Raw genomic sequence first — 15,214 nt, 5'->3', positions numbered from 1 at the left:
TAAGGCGTTTTTTTTGGTGTTCAACCCACCTTTCTATCCACATCGATCAAGCTTTTATACAATATGGGAAAAACTGTCTTGATATATCGTGTGAACATATCTCAAGATAAGTTGATTCCAGTTAACCCACTTCAAAGTGAACCATTTTAGTTTTGGCTCACTGACATGAATATCGGAGATTGTCACAATGATGCAAACTGGACACTGTTGGATGCAAAACAAATACCACTTGCTTCATTATACTGTAACCCTGAAATGATACTTTGATCTGACAGCTACATCACTTGCTCTAAATTGTACAATGAATATAGTATTTACTTGTGATTTGCGCTAAGATTATAGCTTGATTGCATCAATTTTAGTTGCCTTAGGCAGGCGGAAATTGCATTACGTTGTACTGAATCCCATTAAATATCATTTATACATCTACAACTGTACCGTGCATAATGGCATTCCAGTTGAAATCCATACACCCCTTATGCAAGACATGACCTTAATATGCCACACAGGGAGTGTAGATTTCAAATGGAACTACCCATTCAGGTAATTCCATTTGAAATTCACACCGCCAAGGTTATGTCTTCCATAGGGGGTGTGTATGCCAACTGGAACAGCCTATTCAGAAGCCCTAAATGCTGTATCTATTTTGTCCTATATTTGTAGATACTGTATACATCTTGGAGCAAACCCCCCTATGGGTACAGTTACAATTACACACTTATCTGGACTACTACAAAATAATTGATAACCAAGGGGCACAGTTGCCAGGGTTGTTTATCACTCACATTATTGGGCTGGTTTGTTTCATTTATATTAAATCACTTGTCTTGTTTGTAAAAGGTCAATCAGGTTTACTTTATAATGTCAAATTCAACTCCGAAAGTTGACATTTTGTAGGAGTTTTTAGTATGCATTTCAGTATCTGAAACACCAAGCTATTTTTCAATTTTTTTTTCATCAAATTTTTTCAAAATTTAGATTGACTCACTGACATGAACATCAGAGATTGTCACAATGATGCAAACTGGACACTGTTGGATTTCAAATACTGAATAATCAGTCTATTCACCAAGATGGCTCATTGGAATACATGTATATTACTTTCACACTTGAAGAGCAAACAAACGTAAAACTAAAAACCCTGAATCCTAAACGTAAGGTGTACCATCCCACACAAATTGTTCCATGGGCTTATTCACCACACATTGGGCTTATTACATGTACCGCAACAAGGCCTGTGAGACTGTAATTACATATTTGTGATATTAAACATAGAGATTAAAAATTAAACTGCAATGCTAGAATGACACTATGAAACCCCCATGGCATCTTTGAAGTTGATTGTGTCAAACCCACCTACACTATTTTTCCTGGACATACCCTGGATGCAGAATAGCCTTAACTCCCAATGGGGTAGAATGTAACATTAAAGGGGGACTCCGGCAATCATTTAGGGATTCAATCATGTTTCACCGTTGTTCATCACCGTTTAACAACGATGCGACGCGTCGTCTGCGTGGTTTACCAGCGAGGGCAGCTTTAGCTGCCCGAGCTTAAGTAAACCACGCGGACGCCGGACGCGAAGTTGTTAAACGGTGATGAACAACGGTGAAACATGATTGAATCCTTTCAACAACGAAAAGAAGCTAAAGATCGTATAATTCACATTATTATTTCATGAGGAATGTTAGTTAATCATTGCCCCTCATCCTTACAAAAACTTCGATGATTTCTCTGTTGATATCGGCAATAAAACTACAGAATAAAACTGCATGTTTAGCCGCTGCCTGAAAAAATATTGAATTCAACTTGTAAAGCTTGAATACGCACACATGTTCCAGGCATGACGAATTTTGGCGCTCTAGCGTAACGCGTAGTCTCGCTTGCGTTCGGCGTATACGCTTACAGTAAAAGTGTGGATTCATCATGGATTAACAACGGTTGGCTCCTGTACAAAGGTATAGGAAGAGTTGTTGAAAACATTATGCCTTATATGTTAGAAAAATAATTATCAAGCACGAATCACATTGTTTTATTTAAAACATACTCATATTGACCATAAAAACGAATAAAAACAGTCGGCTCTCAACACGCGATATTCAAAATTCCCGAGCCGAAATTGTCTAAGTTCAATGACGTAATGGTTATTTGTGTTCAATTGTCGTCAGCCTTCATTGTATTACTGGGACATCATTGCACTCGGCGCCCGGGAATTTTGAATATCGTGTGTTGAGAAACGGATGTTTTTATTCGTTTTTATGGTCACTATGAGTTTGTTTTAAATAAAACCATGTGATTCGTGCTTTGTTGTGATTGCCGGAGACTTCCTTTAATTTTTTAGTGTCGCGAGTTTTCTCCATTCCAATCAAGCTCAATTTTCTAAAAATGTCAAATCAAAGCCTCACCTGTTCCTATATCAACTGCTTTTGGAGCACACAAAAGCTAACTACATTAGCTACCTGCAGAACAAAAGGGTTAACTGCCTTTGTTTAATCTCAGCAGTTAACCCTTTTGTGCACCAGGAAGCTAATGCAGTTATGTGTCCTCCAATCGGTTGATATTTGAATTAAGGTTAATGCTTAAAGACAGCTAAATTGAACCTGACGATCATTCAACAAGTCGGCTTGTTTTACTATTTATCCAATTTGTTTCATTCCATCTATAAAATATAATATTTTCTTTGAAAATATATTAAGTTACTATAACTACAGTTATAGTAACTTAATCTTTCATTTTTCCTTTAAAAAAATTAAATAACATGCTAGGGAACCAACTTCCCTATTACATTTCCATCACAACAACACCTTGTCCTTGTTAAGTAAATCTAGAGTATTATCAAGTTTCTAACATGCTGACTTAAGTGTTTTTCCTCTACTAAGAATAGTTTCTGATCATGTTTACCTATCCTAGCAATGGCAGTGTATTTCCTAATTAATTTTAGTTTGGTACTTGCATTATTATTTCATAAAGTAATGAACTCAATCTTTGCAGTGGCATAGCTTGCTAATCCTATAGGGACATTCACTGATACAATTCATTTGCCTTAATCCTCCATTGAAATGGGTAGAAATACATAACCAACATGATCATGTCAATTTGACCGCAACATTTCTAACTTCGTTTCATGATGGCTTAAGAACTTCTCTTAATGTAATGTGTGAATTGTGACATGTCAAATTGATCTGTTTACCTGACATACACAACACATTTGGCTGATTTCATTTACATGTAAGTTGGGACATTTGCAAAAGTTGTAAACATTACAAATATGCCAAAAAATCAGGTTTGAAAAAAAATGAACAAATTTCATATAAGATTATACATTATGGCTTTATGATAAAGTCCTATGGGCAAATATTCCGTCTTTTACTGTTGTGAAAAGACACAGAGCTAATTTTTAAGATTTCTCAGTTCAACATGAAAATATATTATGGCTACTCATTGCAGAGGTCAAATACCTACATGTGTAATAACTGAGCTGGATTCTAGTGTGAAAAAAGTGCAGGTTTGCGGTGGTATATCTCCGAATCTTTCACATGACAAAATGGATGATTTCACAAGTAATGTTTGTCTTGAAATATTACTAAATATACAAACAATAATAATATAATAATCAATACCACTAAAATTGATCTGGATAATAATTTTGTACATCTAGGGTGAATCAAAATTAGTGATAATACTATTCACAAAAGACAATTGAAACATTCACAAATTACACATTAATTCCCACTGCTTATGTAAGTGTATGTGGGCTTGTTATGGCGCTGTGGTTCGCTTTCTTACAAATTGATCTAAATAATGAATTGAGGTATAATTCCATACTAATTCAAAGCAAAGACCTCTTTCACAGTGAATTGCTATGTTCCTTACGAGTCTACGTAAGTTCGAGTCAACTCACAGGTTTCTACCTTTGCAATGTTTCTACCAGCATTTCTACCAATGTGTGACACTCTTGCATAATTGACTCACAAAAGGTTTCTACCTTTGTAATGTTTCTACCAGTGTATGGCACTCTTGTATTATTGATTCACAAAAGGTTTCTACTATTGTAATTTTTCTACCAGTGTGTGGCACTCTTGTATAATTTACTCACAAAAGGTTTCTACTATTGCAATGTTTCTACCAGTGTGTGGCACTCTTGTATAATTTACTCACATAATGTTTCTACCGTTGCAATGTTTCTACCAGCATTTCTACCAATGTGTGGTACTCTTGCATAATTGACTCACAGAAGGTTTCTACCTTTGTATGTTTCTACCAGTGTATGGCACTCTTGTATAATTGACTCACAAAAGGTTTCTACCATTGCAATGTTTCTACCAATGTTTCTACTACTATTGTACAATTGACTTACAAAAGGTTTCTACTATTACAATGTGAAGTCAACATCAATATTTATGTCCATTACACATCCATTTTCAGTTATTCTCCAAATAAGGAGGAGTTGGGATAAGAAAAAAACTGCGGTACAAGTTTAAATCAGAACAAAACTTGGAATGTTCTAGAATAATATCATGGGGTACTAATTGCATTTCTCATTGAATGGCATTCTGACATGTCAAAGTGATTTAAATTGTTCCCTTTTATTTCAAAACAAAATGTGTTTTCAAAAATTTGGCTGAAAATTTTTTAACAATTGGCAAATCTGATAAAAAATAACAGGACTGCAAATCGTATATAAAAAGTTTTAGTAAGAAGTAATTCCAACTCCTACAACAGGAATGCATTGCACAACAACTACATGTATTAATGTGATTGATTCGGCAGTTCAGCAAGCAAAACATGCAAGGTTCAAATCCTGGGTGATAGGATAGGATTCACAGTAATGGCGGAATGATATGATTGAATTATCTCCCTATCCTTTGGTTCACCTCAAGTCCGGTAGTGACATCAATGTGTTTTTGAGGTTACACCACAAGTACCCAAACAAACCACCCTTGTATGTGTGCGCGATTAACTTCAGACCCAATTTGATACTGCAACCAGCAAAATACGCACCTAGGTCACTACTGAACTTCAAGTGAACCAAATCTCAATCAGCAAGCGGTTTTAGCATAGCTCTAGATGGCTATTGTATCATGCCTTATAAAGCAGGTAACACGTTTCAAGTTTTTTCATGGAACAGTCTGACTGCTACACAGAAAATCTTTCACTCCAGTTATAAACTAAATGAACCAATTTTGCAAGGCCAGTTTGTAAATCTGTTCATTTGCAGGTCCTGGGTGTGTTACAGTGACATGTCATACTGTATAAATGTATTAAACAATTTTTGAGAACACGCAAAGATGTCGCATCACTCCTTTGTATTCGTCAACTCTTCCCGCTTTTCCGCACATAATGCTGAAATGTACACTACATCTACACCTGGTTTACTGACATTCTTGCTTGTATCATTACAACGACGACAAAATGTAACTACATTTTACAATTCACACCAAAGACAGCAGCACAAAGACCACTTGCTTAAGCCCTGTACATTAGAATGGTGCAACAATTAGTTGATTCACTGTGAAGATTACTAAGTATAGTGAAAAACACTCATGCATAACACCAACATTTACAAGCATTGTCAAATTGTACTGTTATTGTATCACACCAATTTATCCACTGAAAATACCATTTGAATATTTTAATGTCTTTCATATCTTTTTCAACTCTTGAATCACTAGCAAAAACCTTGACACACAAAAAATAAGTATACCATATATGTACATAAGCCAATGTTAAATTAATACAAAGACCTGAGATATTATTGACAAAAAATTAAAGGAAAAAAAAACTCAAACAACTGTTACCCATTATTCAAAATCAAAATTGAAAATTATGCAATGTGTTTTATCTGAACATGTCATAATGAAAGAGTACATTATTCTGCAATAATAGCCCCCCCCATTGCTGCTGTAATAATGTGCCCCTATCTGTGAAACACATTTTATGCAGAGCATTAGGCACAGTAACACATACAATTTTTCAATGATACTTGCCGCCACTTCTACATGAACACGCTCTACCTTGGATGTAAACAACTTAAAATGTTTGGGAACTTTAAATGGTACTACTTTGTGGTAATAGAATCAAAATACAGGTTGTCGCATTATGTTTCAAACCAAAATAATGTGTCCTTGGCAATAAAGATATATAAGTTAATAACACCCAATATCGATACCTCAACTACCTCCGACACATTATTTGGATGTAAACGATAGTGCATTAGTCTTTTATTTCTTAAGTATAGGAAACTTGGATACAAATTATCCACCCAACTTACGGTATTAACATCATAACACACAAACAGTAAAACACAATTTATATCAAAGGTAGATTCTCCAGTGTTTCTTGTTGTTGACAATGTCCTTTTGTCCTTTATATCTTTTTACATGAATTTATTTGAAATATTTTGCTTGTAACCAGCCTCCCTTGATGAGAATTGATAAAGGTCAAAGTTTCCCAGACAAATCTCTAATAAAAATAATAAACTGGTAGTTTCCCCTCGCATTATTGAATCGTGTTAAAGCCCTCGCAGACCCTCCATCAAGATTGCTATTTTAAGCAAGAAACAATCAAGAAAAATATTATCAAAAGTCGATGGCAATTCTTTTTATCAACAACATCCATCAAGCCACTAATGGGAGAAAGACAATGTTATCAAAACAGGATGTGTGGCGTGTCTACTGGGGGTTGTCATCAAAGGGAGGAAGTATTTTCTGACCTAAATACAAAGACAACACTTATGGATTTGATGAGGGAGTGAGCTGTAATGGGCTATTCTATTTAATATCCATACACCCCCTATGGAAGACATGACCTAAATTAGCGCCCACACAGGGGGTGTATATTACAAATGTAGTCATCCAATCAGGAAACTAATACCCCTTGTGAGGAAGATGATAGGTTATGTCTTCCAGGGGGTGTATGGATTTCAATTGGAATAACCACATGTCCACCATGCTTTTTCAATAGAATGATATTAAAGACACTATCAGTGATTCACAAAATCAGAAAATTATAAAAAAATCATCAAAAAACAGATTTTTGCATGTTTCTAAACAGTATATGGATGCTAACATACCCTGCAAGTGACCGAACATGACCTAATAAAGGTGAAAGGTCACATTTTGGGTCAATGTTAGAGGAGTTTGTCCACACAGACACTTGCAGATACATGCCTTTGAATGGAGCTTCTTATTTATCAACACTGCCATTTGCTTCCCTTTTGCCAATATTTTTCATCTTCAAAAACACATAATGACACTTATATTGACATATCTTTCACTTAAAAGCAATTTCTACAAAAAAAATAATATTTTTAATCCTTTGCAGCGATCACAAGTAGTGCCTTCAGCAAAATCCTCTAAAACTTGCACATGAAAACAACACAAGAAATTTGATCATTTTTAAAGTAAAGTGTTTTTTAAACATTTGATGTACTTGACCACCAAATTCAGTCCACTTGATTTTAATATGGACATTAGCTAATAATCAAGTGGGTTTTTGTATTACAGATGTTTGTGTCTATCACATTATTTTGGGTCTTTCCCAGTAACACATGAGACTCTACATAATAACCAGCGTGTGTAGGTCAAGCACATATAACATCTACTGTATCAAATGATCCCCTGGTTTACAAGTGAGAATGTCATGCCAAGTTTGGAATTACCTTGGAGATATGGTCACTATTAGGTTGGCTTGTAAAATGGATACGTCAAGTACTATAATTAACGACAGAGATAGAAAGAATTTATCGCGTCTGACGTCATCTGTCAATCAAACTCGAGCATGGTTTGTTTACAAATGTCGTGATGATGACTTGCTGAACCCGGCGGTATAACTGGTCGCCTTATTGTTAATTTTGCACTTTGAAAACCATCTCAAAAGTTAGGTCTTTATGGTAGGAAACTTTCTTTGGCGAAGGCACCATGTCAAAAATGCCTAGAAAAGCTGCTTTTTGCCTTGAAAAGTACGTAATTTTTCGCCATTTGCTGCTGTTCCTTTTCTCCGATCAGCACCAGATAGATCGGTCTTCCTTTTACGCGCTATTAACCTGTGTTAACCAATCAAGGATGGTAATTGACAGTGACATCGGACGCGATAAATTCTTTTTATCTCGGTCTTTAATTAGTACTACAAAGCTTGATAATTTTCACACATAACATAAGTCTTGGGTGGGACTTCTATTTTTGTATTCCCAGCTATAAAAATATAAGTAGAAATATGACCTGCTACTTAACATATGCCCAAATAAAGTCTAATACCGTAATCACTCGGGTTTAAGCCTACCCTTGATGGGAGATTCCACTTTAAAATAAAGGGATTGGCTTAAACTAGAGCGATTACAAAAATTATCATTGGCTTCATAAAAAAGCTACAATGAATTGCAGGAACTGTCTTTTGGAATTTGCAGGAGAGCATTAAATAGCTCTACTGGAGCCTTCAAGGAGAGCTGTTAAGAGCATTTACAATAGAATGTAAGGAGAGAATGGTCAACTAAGGAGAGCTAAAATTCACTCTCCTATATCAGATTCAAGGAGGGCAGTAGATCGCTCTCCTCAAAAGACAGTCCCTGAATTGCAGAGGTTTACACATACAAAGCTTTGTGTGTGTGTTGATGCGTGCTGTGGTAGTGCTGCAGGTTATTACACTGATGTCTCGGGCATATCTAAGCTGTTGAGCTGGTCATAGATATCTTTGAACGTTGGTCGCTGTCTTGGATGAATGTTCCAGCAGCTCCTCATGATTTGAAATATCCGTGGTGGACATTCGTCAGGCGCTTGCATCCGACTTCCTTCCTCGATGAAAAGTATAACTTCATCTGCAGGCTGTGGTGGTAAGGAGTACAAAAACGTAATTAGCACGGATGAACAAAATTGCAAGTTTGTGTGTGTTTTTTCTTTAAATGGCCTTGATACCCATTCCCCTCCTGCCAAATTTCTAGAATTTGCATTAATTGTTTTGAGGGCATTGTGAAAGATCTAAACATTTAGTTTTGGAACTGAGGATATTTCGAGGTCCAAGCAAAATTTTTAGATTTTTCACATTACTTGAAAAATATCTGATGCAAAGTCATTAACCTCATTCAAAACCATCACTTATCAATTTGCTTTGTATAATATTATCATATTTTTTTTGAAAACTAAATACAATATATTTGTTTTTGCTTTGTTTTATTTCTTCTTTAACCTGGGACACTCAATCAGTTGAAAACATATTAATCACCTGTTCTTCCTTGAGGCCCAGAAAAAAACAGATGTTAACTTAATCTTTCATTTTCTCTTTAAAAAAAAAATCATGCGATGTACATTCTATATGGTACTTCTGTGCACAGCGCTTTTTGTATACATGATATCTTACCACTCTTGGGTATGGAACCCTGCCGAAAGAATACAATTCCCACAATAGTACTCCAAAACTCCACACATCTGATTTGGTAGAAAATTTCTGTAGGCAGGGTGCAAACAACAACAAGTTATTATAATTATATATTCATTTATTTGTTACTTATTCAAATTTTGGAAACCATATACTTCCCTACGAGCTCAAGCAATTTTATAACATAGAAATATTTTCATGCACATTAAATTTGACATTTTTCATGCCCTCTTCGATGCCTGAAAATAAATCCACATTGTGTTCAAGTCTTATGTACAGAACTTAAATTGAAGTAGGCAAATTTGAAGCACACCACACAGGTTAACATTATGCAACAATAAAATTGTATTGAAAGTTTCAATATGCTTGCTATCAAGGATATATTATCTGTAGTCTGTCTACCCTGAAGTTTAGAGTAATGCCATGTTGGATTTCACAGTGGCAGATTCAAATTGTGTGCTAGCCTAATCCTGTGGGGCATATACACACACGTATAAGGACGATTTGTCTGTATGCTGGTGGCGCAACAGCGTACACGCACTGATTAGAATCTGCCACTGCAAAATCCAACATAGCGTTACTCTCTCTCAACTTGAGATGGGACAGACTATTATAATGAAGAAAGAAGACAACCTATAGGCTGCACCCTAGTAGAGCATAAGACAATGCGACACAATTAATATATGCTAGGATCACAAATAGATGTTGCAAGCCCAAGAAATTATTATATTTATGACTTTATAAAGTTTTGCCAAACTGACATATAATAAATAGAGAGTGTGAACAAATCAGGACTCAGCGGGGATCAAGTGACCCCGTTCAATCACCGCCGTGTGTTCATTTTTTTGTTCCCTCATCAAATAATTACATGTCAGTTTGCCTAAGCTTCATAAAGTCAAGTATATTATCTATCACCAATGACAAATCATTCACACACCTACAGGCTAGTCTGTACTATCCTGCAACAGGCACTGCTGTATCCAGTGATGCCAGTGCCGTGACTTAGACGCACAATTGGGCTACTTGGCAATCACTTGCTGCAACTCAAAAAAACAATGCCGCAACTTGCCTAAAATTTGTGTCAGGCTGTGGCAGTAATTTCACATATTTTCCTTTCAATTCAGCCAAATTATAAAGTCTTTGTAGCTCAAAATTTCAATTACAATGGGTTTTGTGACCATTTATTGATCGGTCATTGAGTGTTTTTCCGCTCAATTTGGCAATTTACGTCCCAAATTTGGCTAAAACTGTCCAAATCTCTGGTATTAGGTGTGTTTTTTTTTTTTCATTTTACAAATTGGGCTACTTGAGAGTCAATCACCGTGGCCTTACGAGCAAATTTGCCGCACATTTGCACTGAAAACACTTGGCAACACTGGGTTTATCATCAAGGCAACACATATGATGCAACACTGAGACAGACACTTACAGACGACAATCTCACATTTCATCTCAGTTTATATCCTAGTTTCCAGGTCACCTTTTTTCTGACTAACAAGACTGAATCATTCTTGATGCCGTTGCAAAAATGGATCGACCTCAATTACTACTATACTCAATGCAAATGATGGCACCTCCCCCCACCCCCAACTTGAAATTTGCCCACAGTTCCCCTCACCAGTCCAAATAACAAAGCATGGAAAAAAATCATTTCCCCCCGTGCAATATACCAAGACAAGTGTTTGCCACCCATTAGTTAGCAATGGGCTATTCCAGTTGGAATCCAAATGCCCACTATGGAAGACATAACCTTAATCCACCACACTGGGGGTGTAGATTTCAAATGGAGTCACCCATTCAGGTAACCCCATTTGAAATTCACACTCCCTGTATGGAAGATTCAGGTCATGTCTTCCATAGTCAGTGTGTGGATTTCAACTGAAATAGCCCAATTTAAAGAGACAATCAGAGATTTCAGTTAACAACAACTTGCTCAACAATTTGACCAACATGTTTTAACATTTAAAAATACTAAGTATGACCTAAGAAGAACTGGTGTCCATTTCACTAAACTTTACGAAGCTTCGTAAGGCTAAACAAAAAAATGTTATGTCTCAAAGCCCGCGCGCGCGTTCGTTTTTCTTAGCGCGTCCATGTCAGCTGAAACGGCAAATTCATTTTTTATTTTTCAAAAAGTTTTTTTTAAGTTTTTTGCCATAAAATCATGAAATTCTGAGAAAAATTAAGAAAAGTTACTTGATTCAATACTCGTTTGTATAAGTATAAAACAATTAATGATTGTGTTTAATCAACCACAATTTCATACTGTGTACTTTTGAACACTCGAAAATGACATCTTAGTTCAGAATTTTGTTTTAAAAATTTTTAAAAAAAAAATATTAAAAAAACCCTCATTCCGCATTTGTTTTGGAAACTGCCATGGGCTTTGAGACATAACATTATCTTTATTTTAGCCTACGTCTCCAAATGGTTCATAACTTACAACGAGTTGCAAATTCCATTCCACTAAACTTACTTACTAACGGTACCCTTCATAAGTAATAGGGATTTGCTAGAGACTCTTCATAAAGTCACGCCTAGTATTGGGTATTCGTAACTTCGCAAATGGCTACTTGAGTTACGAAGGGTTAAAAGTTTAGTGAAATGGACCCCTGCTGACATATAGTCTCTTCCTCTTACTCCTAACAAAGCAAATCATTTGAGTGAGAAATTGCAATGGAGAACTAAAAGCGTCTGTCGCAGCAGAAAACATCCGCAAAAATGTGAGACTATATCCTGGCTATCACTCACCTTCTGCCTGACAGCTTCTGGTGCTGTCCACTTGACCGGTATCTTGGAGCTGCCTTCCCCATGACCATGGTCATCTTGTGCTAGACCAAAGTCAGACACTTTGGCTATATCTTTTTCTGAGATGAGAATATTTCTTGCCGCTAGATCTCGGTGAATAAAATTTCTTGATTCCAAGTACTTCATTCCGTCACATACATTTCTGTTGGGATGACAAGAGATATATAGTATTTATACATAAATTCTAGACAGTTCATTGGTTGATTGCCATTAATCATTTTTACCATCAGCATCTCCGTGTGATAGTTTTTACCATCACAGTGCTGCGACGTAGTGCGCCTGCGCCAGGCCGTGCGCTGACTCTTAGACTCGCCGATTTAGTTATGGGGTGGACACCAAAATGTAAAGTATGTCACGGCAAAACATGGTGTTATGTTGATGAAAAAATGTATTCCCTATCTTGAATAGTATTTTTAAGTACCGTATTGGTCCGAGTATAGTCCCACCCGTTTTTTTGTTTTTTTTTAAGTTTATTTTTCCGGTTTTGAGTGGACCTAGACCTAGATGCTAGGATCATTCATGGTTGACCTAAAAAAAAATAAAAATAAAAATTTCAAGATATTTTGTATTTTTAATATGAAAATTGATACTTTGTTTTCATGTCATACTCTATTAATGATTTCAAAATGCATTCAAACTCAATGCATTTTGAAATCATTAATAGAGTATGACATGAAAACAAAGTATCAATTTTCATATTAAAATACAAAATATCTTGAATTTTTTTTTTTTTTTTTTTTTTTTTAAATTTTTTTTAGGTCAACCATGAATGATCCTAGCATCTAGGTCTACAATCCCCGAAAAATGTCGTTGAAACGCTTTAGGCATCTTGAATGAAATCCAAAGTGTATATTTAATGTGGATAAAAATGTTCAATATTTGGAATTAGAAGAAAGCTGGGCCATCAATTAACACTTTTCCATGCCCCACTCGCCATCATTCAATGTTGCGACACTTTGAAGACACGCTAAACACATTTGCACGTTTCAACATTGCACGGGGGAGTGGGGGGGACTAATTTTCCCCTAAAGACGCTTTAATGTTTCAAGACATATTTCGGGGATTGTAGGTCCAGGGACACTCCAAAACCGAAAAAAAATTAACTTTAAAAAAAAATATATATATTTTTTTTTTACAATTTCTGAAATTTTTCGGAAAATGGGGGGTGGGATTATACTCGAACGTGGGACTATACTCGGACGAATACGGTAATAGAATCTATGTATGAGTGATATAAAACAAATATTAACTCTTAAATTCGTGTAATGGGCGAAATATAATCACTTGGTGAAAGATGTATTGTTCCATTCCACTCGCCGTTCCTGCTCGTGGAATGGAACAATCCATATTTCACCTCGTGATTATATTTCGACCATCACACTGATAGACAGTTCATATATGTATACTATCAACATGGATGATGCGACAGTAGTATGATAATTGGTCACGTGGTACCGCTCCACCAATCAAATGACTAGAATATATGGTTTAATTTTAAAAGAGAATAAAGATATTGCTTTTAGCCTCATCATCTCCTAATAACAGGTGATGTCATGTAGGTAGAACAATGAGGCCAAAGCGAAGTTATTCTTCACCAAAAATAACGGTATATCATCATCATTTGCAGGTGACCACAGGTTTCATCCACCTGGTGTGATCTTTTTTTTTCTTCCATTTTTCTTGGGTCATTGAAACAACTTGGTCTGGCTGCAGACACCCAACACACGCTGAACATATTGCAAAAACAGAATGCGCTGTCATCCGGGTTTAGGCTCCACGTGTGTGGAAACATAAAGGGCATAATACAGATTCATTGTCCGGCAAGCGAAGTACATGGCTCAGGAATTTCACTTGATGGGCTCTAACTCAGATGACCAAGACGGTAGTTTTCATTTGGAATACCGTATATTCTATGTTATATGAGATTAAAGATGTACAGCAGAGGCTTAAAAACAATACCTTTATTCTCATTTTTCAAATAATATTATAATATAGTTTGATCAGTTCGTAATAGGTGGGAAATGTTAGGCCTTTACCACTATGACCAAAAGTAGAACCACGTTAAAAGTGCGATAAGTAGACCTGTCTGGTCTATATTTTGTGTGTTATATAATTTGTGATGCTTCTGGCGAGATGGCACAAGACGATTCTCAAAATAAAATATTTTGATAATAATCGGTGATTTTATACTGCCCGCCAATTACGAGCTGATCAAAGTATAGATCTTAATAGTAATAGAACGATAAAGAAAAATAAATTTTGCTCATAAGAATTTGCATAAAGGAATTACAGATGGAATTGTCCATCTTTGAGTAAATCAGTGTGTGAATCCGATTGGGTAAAGAAATACGTAAAGAGCAACAAGTTGTAGCGGGCGCTACAGCTTTGTTATGGTTAAATGTAGTACGACTAGAAATCAATGAAATAGGCTATTCCAGTTACAATTCATACACCCCCTATGAAACACATGACCTAATCTCCTACACAGGGAGTGTAAATTTCAAATGGAGTCACCCACTTAGATAACCCCATTTGGAATGTACCCTCAATGTCTTCAATAGCTGGGGTGTATGCATTTCAACTGGAACAGCCCACTTACATACAAATGAATACTATAATCTCTCACTTACTTTGCAAAACCCAGTTGTGTTTTCTGTGTAATAATGGACCTGCCTCTTGTCCTTAGGTAGTCTAGTAAATTACCCTGAAAAAACAAACCATAAATCAAAAACATGTGTGAATGTCAGATTGTAATTCACTACCACTTGTGCAAAAAACTCCTTTAAAATCCCAATCTCTCACATTATCACAATTGACATGTATTAGACATGGGAAATGTGCTAATTCCATGTGCTCAAAGTTTGACTTGTTAAGTACCTGACAATACTCATGTGACATTTTCACATCAGACTTTGGATTTGTTTTATCTGAAAAATCAGCATAAGGCAGACTTGCCAGATTTTAACAAAAAATAGTATCAAGGCCACTGAATGCCACAGGTTTTCATCTAACATGTTTCTTTATGTATTTGTGTCTG

General features: G+C 35.9%; 1 protein-coding gene across 2 annotated transcripts in view; it reads right to left on the bottom strand.

The window, feature by feature from the left end:
* Positions 1-2,329: 2,329 nt before the first annotated feature.
* Positions 2,330-15,214, bottom strand: part of LOC140158887 (tyrosine-protein kinase CSK-like) — a 58,434-nt gene continuing 45,549 nt past the window's right edge. The window contains exons 8-12 of one of the 2 annotated variants that reach the window (XR_011859832.1): positions 14,808-14,881; positions 12,121-12,319; positions 9,352-9,438; positions 4,189-8,819; positions 2,330-3,911 (exon numbers count right to left, since the gene is read on the bottom strand). Coding sequence is in view for 1 of the 2 variants with exons in the window: in XM_072182154.1 (XP_072038255.1) it covers positions 8,637-8,819; positions 9,352-9,438; positions 12,121-12,319; positions 14,808-14,881 (543 nt within the window). In the remaining variant the exon portion in view is untranslated. Of the gene's footprint in view, positions 8,820-9,351; positions 9,439-12,120; positions 12,320-14,807; positions 14,882-15,214 lie in introns of both variants that reach the window. The other variant, XM_072182154.1, reaches the window with a different exon arrangement.

The sequence above is a fragment of the Amphiura filiformis genome, chromosome 8 (genome assembly GCF_039555335.1).
Source record: "Amphiura filiformis chromosome 8, Afil_fr2py, whole genome shotgun sequence".
Classification (NCBI taxonomy): domain Eukaryota; kingdom Metazoa; phylum Echinodermata; class Ophiuroidea; order Amphilepidida; family Amphiuridae; genus Amphiura; species Amphiura filiformis.
This window is presented reverse-complemented; position numbering and strand designations above follow the sequence as displayed.